Genomic DNA, 7944 nt, shown 5'->3' with positions numbered 1-7944 from the left:
GTGGTGACACACACATAATCCCAGCACTCTGGAGGTTGAAGGAAGAGGATCATTACAAGTTTCAGACCAGCCTGGGCTACAAAGTAATTTCAAGCCAGTCTGAATTGCATAGTGTGAGACTCTCAAAAAAATTTGTTTTTTGCTTTAAAAGAGGGCATGGTGGTGAATGCCTGTCATCCCACTGTTCTGGGATGCTGAGTCAGGAAGATTATAAGTTTGAACTCAACCTGGGCATTTTAGTGACTTCAGAGAAACCCTGTCTCAAAAGTAAAACTAAGTGTAGTGGCACTTATCTATATTTCTCATCACTCATGAGGATGAGACAGGAGGATTGCTGCAAGTTCAAGGTCAGCCTGAACTGCACAGCAGGATCTTGACTCAAAAAACATTAAATTTGAATTTAAATTGAATTGGCTAGGAATGTAGCTGTAATGCCTGGTTTCAACCTCCAATACCATACACTCGTTAAAAAAAATTTTTTTTTTTTGAGACAGGGTCTCACTATGTAATTTAGACTGTCCTTGAACTCACTGTGCAGCATACGCTATGCTCAAACTCTTGGTTATTCTCCTCCCTCAGTGTCCTGAGTCCTGGGATTATAGGCGTGCATCACTATGCACAGCTGAAAAAGTTTTAAAATGATGAAAATGATGAACTATTTCAAACATATAGATTAATTTTCTTTGTTAAGGATTCAATAATTATGTGAAGTGAACTTCAGTCCATTTTCTCTTGTTATACCACAGATTAGGTAACTTATAGAAAATAGAAGTTTACAACAAACAAAAAAAACAAATATAGTTTATTTAGTTGATGGTTCTGGAGGCTGAGAAGTCCCATGGTGTGGCACTGGCATTGGATCAACTTCTGGTGGGGCTTTTTTGCTGAGGGAGAGTCTGCAGCAGCAGAGTTCATCTTATAGTAAGATAGAGCAAGCTTGCTAAGCTGGGTCTCTTCAGAAGCCACTAATGCAGCCATAGGAATCCTGCCTCATGACTGCATCTAACCCTAATTATCTCCCAAGTACTTTGAGTATTACATTTTGGGGCATGCGTTTTGAGAGGGCAAATACCCAGACTATACAAAGTAGAAATGAAGTTTAAAGCTGGGTGTGGTAGTGCAATTCTAGCACTCAAGAGTATAATCCTAGCACTCAGGAAGCTGAGATGGGGATGACCATGAATTTGAGGCCTTGAACTTAAATAGTGAGTTCAGATGTGGACTCACTCAAGGCCTGCCTGTGCTACATAGCAAGATCTTGCCTCAAACAAATGGAAAAATAAAGAGAGAAGGAAATGAAGATTAAAAGACATATGCAAAAAAAAAAAAAAAAATAAAGACTTTTGTGAACTCTTATATTGAATATCCTTAAGAAATAATCTTAAATAAAATCTATTCTTGTAGTTTGCTTATACACAATGGTCATACAAGCTATTTTTTTTCCCCCTTTTTTCAGAAACTCAAGGATGGGAGAATAACAGTAAGAGAGTTCTTCATACTTCTTCAGGTCCATATCTTGATACAGAAACCTCGGCAGAGCAGCCTCCCAGCCAAAGTAAGTGCAGCTTCTTGGCAAGTAGTTATCTTAGTTACAATATATTATGCTATACTACTTTTTATTTGTTTGTTATTTAAGACAGAGACTCACTATGAAGTTTAAGCTGGCCTTAAACTCACCATATAGCCCAGGCTAATATCGAACTCATAAATATCTTCCTGCCTCAGCCTCTTGAGTACTGGGATTATAGGCATGTGTCACCGTGCCCAACTGAACTCCTGTTCAAATGGATCAAAGCAACCACCTATTGGTCAAGAAAAGGAAGTGATTTTCCTATAGAAAAATTCCCTTTTCTAAGAAATACATTCGTGGTTAATATACAGTATTCTGGAAGATCATGAATTTTAATAAGGCAAAATTTTAATTTTTCTTATTCCTTACAAACTTGTAATACTTTTCTTCTCATTATAAAAATAACCTCCTAAGCTAGGTAGTACACACGTAATTACTTAAAAGGTTGAGACAATAGGATTGTGAGGGGCCAGGTAGATACGTCAGTAGAATAAGCACTTGCCTGGCAAGCGCAAGGGCCTGAGTTCAATTCCCAGTTCTGGAAAAAAGAAAAAAACAGGATTGTGAGTTTGAGGCCAGCCCTGGCCACTTAACGAAATCCTATCTCAAAATAAAAAATAAAAGTAGTATGTTTTTCTTTCATTATAAAAATCTTAAGAAAAATAAAAATCTTTAAGTGTAGAAGTTTTTGATAAACATTTTTTAAACCAAAAACAGGTGTAATGGTACATAGCTATAATTCTAGTACTCAGAAGGCTCAGGCAGGAGCCTTGTTCTGAGTTTGAGGCATAGTGAGTATAAGGCCAGCCTGAACTCTGAACTATATAGTGAGACCTTGTCTCAAAAATAAATAAATAGAGAGCCAGGGAGATAGCTCAGTGGAATAAGTGCTTGCTTGGCAAGTGCAAGGTCTTGAGTTTGATCCTGGTACCACCAAAAAAAAAAAAAAAAAAAATCAAAGATAATAAATAAAACATTAAAAGCCTAAGATAATAGAATATTTGAATAACACAATCAACAAACTCCACCATCTATAAGATTAATAGAAAAACACACCCATGTCAGATGCAATGGAATATGTCTCCAGCGCTGAAGGAAGATGAGGCAGTAGGGTTGCAAGTTCAAGTCCTGCCTGGGCAACTTAGTGAGACCCTATATCAAAAAAAGATTGAGGGGCTGGTGAAATGGCTCAGTGATCTAAAGCACCTACTTAGAACAAACTTAGCAAAGCACAGGGACTGCGGTTCAATCCCCCAGCACCACATGCCAGCCAGCCCCGCCCCTTGGTGGGCTGAGCTGGCCAAACACACACATACACACACACACACACACACATACACACATAAATTTAAAAAAAAATTTATTAAAAAAAAAAAGATTGAGTAGGGGTGTCTTAGGGTTACAGCTTTGTGCTCTCTAGGTTCAAGCCTTCATAAAAGAAAGAAAAAACAAAAACAGAAAGAGCTGAAGACAACTGACAAAATGGGAGAAAATATTTGCAAATCGTCTTTTTTAAGAGGCCTTTATCTACAATATACACTATACTCTTACAACTCAATGTAAATACAACCCAGTAGTCAAAAGACTTGAATAGGGGTCCTGGCCCCAGCTCAGGCCTTTAAGTGGCTGCTTCCACAAAGCTGTCAGCCTCGGGTTGCTGGAGTTCGAACTCACACCTCTCCCGCTGGCCAAAAGTGCCCTGAAGGCATTCGAGGAACCAAAAAAAAAAAAAAAAGACTTGAATAGGCTTTCTATAAAAACATGCACAAATGATCAGTAAGCACATGAAATACTCAATACCATTAGTATTTCATTTCCTAAAAGGAAATGAAAATGAAAGCATAGTGAGTTCCTACTGGTTTAGTTACAATAAAAAAGACAGGAAATTAACTCTGGCATGTTGGTGCACACCTATAATTTCAGCACTGAGGAGACTGAGGCAGGATTTAAGTTTGAGGCCAGCCTGGGCTACATAGTGAGTTCAAAGCCAGCCTGAACTACATAATAAGAGAGACTGTCTCCAAAATAAACAACCTCTCCCTGCCCCCACTTCCTTCCCCCCAAATATCTACGTAGCTATTGGTGTGGCTCAGCCAGGCAGATTATAAATTCCAGCAAGTCTGACTCAAAAAAGTACAGAAAAAGAAAAATTCTGGGATTGTAGCTGAGTGGCAGAGTCTTTAAGGCCATGAATTCAATCCCTATAATGGCAAATAGAAGAGGGAAAAGAAAATAACAAGTGCATTCCTGGCATGGTGGTACACATCTGGAATCCTAGCACTTAGGAGCCTGACAGGAGGACTGCCAAGAGTTCAAGGCCAGTGTGACCCTGGTACATAGTAAATTCAAAGCTAGCCTGAAGTATATATAGCAAGACCTTGTCTCAATAAAAACACAAGCACCTGCAAGTATGTAAAGAAATTGGTACCTTCATGATCTATTCCTAGATATATACTTGAGAAAGAAATTCATGTATGAGTTTGCCAGGCAAGCACTTATTCCACTGAGCTATCTCCCCGGCCCCCAATGTATGAGTTTGAAGCCAGCTTGGAGCATATATTGAGTTCAAGGCCAGCCTGTCCCTGTCTCAGAAACAAAATACAAAAACAAGTAGGGAAGATAAAGGAATCTAGGTGTGCATCCATGGGCTGCACCCTTTGTAGGAGAATCAGAAAGAGTACCACGGGAGTGTGAGCAGCAGAGGAGAGTACAGAGGAAGTAGAGGAAGGAGAAGACACCTCAAATGTTGACCCTTTGAAATTTGGTGCTGCGAGTCTTGCTCTTTTCACCTGGAGAACTTTATGGGCTTTTCATTGATAACAAACAGCCTTCTGTAGCATGCATGCCAAGGGTTTGTCACCACTGTTGACATGCCTTGCAGAGATCAAATAAGTAGTGGTAGGGAAATAGATCTGGGAACAAACCCAAGGTGGAAAGGAGATTCATGCTACATCAGGAAAGAAATTTGAAAATCTCAAAGAATAAAAGGGGTAGACTGTATAGGCCATGGGAAATGAGCTTCATAGCTGTGGGCATGTGTTTCAGGACTTGGATGTCTATGAATCTCTTATAAAATAAGAATTGGAGAACATATTCTTGAGGTATAAGGAAATATGTGTCAGCTCTTAGAGAAAATATATGCAAGCTTCAGTTGCAGGAGTTCATCCCGCAGCATTGGCAGAAGTTGCTCTTATAGTGGCCTATGCCCCCTGCATGCTCATGGAGTGGGTAATGCTGAAGCACTGTAACTCACATCCCCAATATGGCTGAAGAATGACTGTAGGTGCTCTCATCAAGACTAACATATTCAGATGCTGAGTGTAAATAAGTTTGATGTTTCTAATCAAAGTACTTAAATAAGAAGAGAACAGCTTTTACAGCTTGGTCCTGAGTTCCAGGTGCAGCAAGTTAAGCCACCTAGCACATACAGCAATAACTACATTCAATATACACCACAGAGAATATGTCTGGTCCCCACTGGGATTCCTGGCACATCTGTGGGAACCTGATTATGTTCTTTAATGAATGTGAACATTCATGAGGAAACCTCCCCTTTGGGAGAATAAGTATTATAGGAAATTTTCAACATGTATAGAAATAGAGAATAATTTAACAAATACACATGTATCTGCCACTCAACTTCAAAAGTTACTAACTTGGGGCCAGGGAGATAGATGGCTCAGTAGAATAAGTGCTTCCCTGGCAAGTAAAGGATCTGAGTTCAATCCCCAGTTCCACAAAAAAAAAAAAGTTACTAACTCTACCACTTTCCTTCTTCTGTTCTCTCATAGAGATCCTCCTGTTTTCAGCCTACCAAGCACTCAGATTAAGGCACCTGCCACCATGCCCAGTCTCAGTTGCCTTCTCAGTGCACCCCACGGGTAGGGCCAGCATGACACTCCAGGGATTGAACCCCAGTCCCTATGCCTGTTGAAGCAGGCACGTTAGTCTGTGGAGCTATCTGGCTGGCCCTTTCTTTTTCTTTTTGAGTCAGGGTTTTACTATGTAGTTCAGGCTGGCCTTGAGCTCTCTTTGTAGCCCATGTTGGCCTTAAATTCACAGTGATCCTTCTGCCTCAGCCTCCTGAGTGCTGGGATTATAGGTATGCACTACAGCATCTGGTCCCATTTTATTATTTTTTTTTCATTTGTTGATTCTGAATGTTATTTCTTGTGCAGTGAGTTTCTATTCAGAAAATTCTTGCCTATGCCTATGCCTTCAAGCATTTCACCTATTTTATCTTCCAGAACATTAGCTTTTTCTGTTTTGATATTTGAATGTTTGATCTATAAGTTTTTTCTTTGTATAATATATATATACAGGGGGCCTGGCCTTAGATCAGTTGTTTAAGTGGCTGCTTCCACAAAGCTGTCAGCCTCAGGTTGCTGCAGTTTGATCCCCACAACACTCCAGCCAGCCAAACCACCCCTGAGGGCATTCCGAGCCAAAAAAAAAAACCACCTTTATATATATATATATATAAATGGAATTGAACCTAGGCTGTCATACATATTAACTTGTTTCCCTCAGCTTTCTTTGTATACATTTAAAATAGGTATTCTCAGCTAAGCTTGGTGGTGTATCCAGCATTCTGGCAGTCTGAGAGCAGAGGATTGCAGTTCCAGCTCAGCCTGGGCAACTTAATAACTTTAAGAGACTATCTCAAAGTAAAAAATAAAACAGCACTGGAGATGGAGGTATATAATTCAGTGCAAAGGTTCAATCCCCAGTACTGCGGGGGGAAAAAAAAAGGCTCAGAAGCTTGAATTTATTCTTCCTGTTTTTTTTCTCAAGATGCCAGCTCTTAGATACTGATTTACTCATTATTTTCAGTTTGCTATAAATACATCACCTACTCCAGAAGATCTGATGTTAAGACAGTATATTTATGGACCCAAGATACAGATTTATAGAGAAGATTGTGAGGTTCTTCACCAAAGGATTGAAGAGTAAGAAAAGTTTAAATTTTTCTGTGGGTTTTTGTTGTTGTTGTTGTTGTTGTTGTTGTTGTTGTTGTTGTTGTTGTTTTAGAAGAAAATAGATCGTCTGGTAAAGTTTTGATTAGAATAGTAATACCCTGGGAAAAAGTTGATGGCATTAATTGGCAGTAAAATGAGTAGGTGAAAAAATTTTGCTTTTGTAGTCAAACAACACTAGCTTTATGACTTTGAGCAAGTCATTTAACCTTTACTTCATTATCCATAAAGTGGGGATAATAACACCTATATTTTGATTGTTACAGCTTTGGTATTTCGGTAAATATTACTCAATAAAAGTATGAGCCACATATGGTGGAGCAGTTCTGTAATCTTTTTTTATATGTTTAAGCAGGTCTACAGGGTGTTCAGGGTCTCACTACTAGATCAGACTAGTAGTGATTCTCCTATTTACAGCCTCCCAAGTGCTGGGATTACAGGCACACGCCACCACGCCCAGTCTCAATGCTGTCTCAGCGTGCCCTGGGAGTGGGGCTGGGACCCTGGCTCAGGATTGAACCCCCGCCCCATCCCCAGCCCCTGCATCTACTTACAGGAGCTTTAATCTGCTGAGCTATTTGGCCACCCCCAAATCTGTAATCTTAGCAGGGACCAGGGTTTGATCCCCTGAAACACAAGTTACCCCCCACCCCCCAGTGCCCACGCCCTCGTGCACTGAGCCGACCAGGAGTCCAGGTGTGGTGGTGCACACCTGTAATCCCAGTGCTGGGGAGGCTGAAAGCATAAGTATCATTGGGAGTCTGAGCTGCATAATGACACCCTATACCATAGGCATTAAAAAAAGAAAATCTGTACTCTTAGCATTCTGGGTTGGTGAGGTAGGAGGATCACAAATTCAAGATCAATTTAGGCAACCTAATGATGTAGTGAGATCTTTTCTTGAAATAAATAATAAAATGGTTTGGGGATATAGCTCAGCACAAAAGCTCTGTGTTCAGTCTCCAGTGTAACAAAAAGTAAAATGAAATCTAAAAAAACTAAAGTAATATATGACTTTTAAATAAATTGGGAACTTTTATTCAAAATGTCATTATAGCTTCATAGCTGGTATGCATTGACAGGACTTAAAGATAAACAGAATGTTTTTACATTAGAACATACATTGAGATGAAAATTATGATTGTGAGAAAAATTTTTCTATTTATAGCAAATATGACTATAAACATTAGCGTTTTTGTTCTAGCTGACTTTTGAACCTTGTACTAATGAACTTTTCTGTATTAAGATTAAAAGTCTCTGCATTGAACCAAGATAAGCTGTTGACTGATGTTAACAGGAACCTATGGGAAAAAATGAGATGCTGCTCTGATGAAGAGGTACTTTAGTTTCATTTTGTGAATGGGAATCAATGCAGATATTTTATTTTATTTTATTTTA

General features: G+C 39.4%; 1 protein-coding gene across 1 annotated transcript in view; it reads left to right on the top strand.

Annotated features, from left to right (window-relative positions):
- Knl1 (kinetochore scaffold 1) overlaps window positions 1-7944 on the top strand; it is a 68275-nt gene that overhangs the window by 21265 nt on the left and 39066 nt on the right. The window contains 3 exon segments of the mRNA XM_023712641.1: window positions 1446-1555; window positions 6404-6519; window positions 7793-7883. Coding sequence (XP_023568409.1) covers window positions 1446-1555; window positions 6404-6519; window positions 7793-7883 — 317 coding nt within the window.

This window comes from Octodon degus, unplaced genomic scaffold, assembly GCF_000260255.1.
Source record: "Octodon degus isolate 3935 unplaced genomic scaffold, OctDeg1.0 scaffold00002, whole genome shotgun sequence".
NCBI lineage: Eukaryota > Metazoa > Chordata > Mammalia > Rodentia > Octodontidae > Octodon > Octodon degus.
This window is presented reverse-complemented; position numbering and strand designations above follow the sequence as displayed.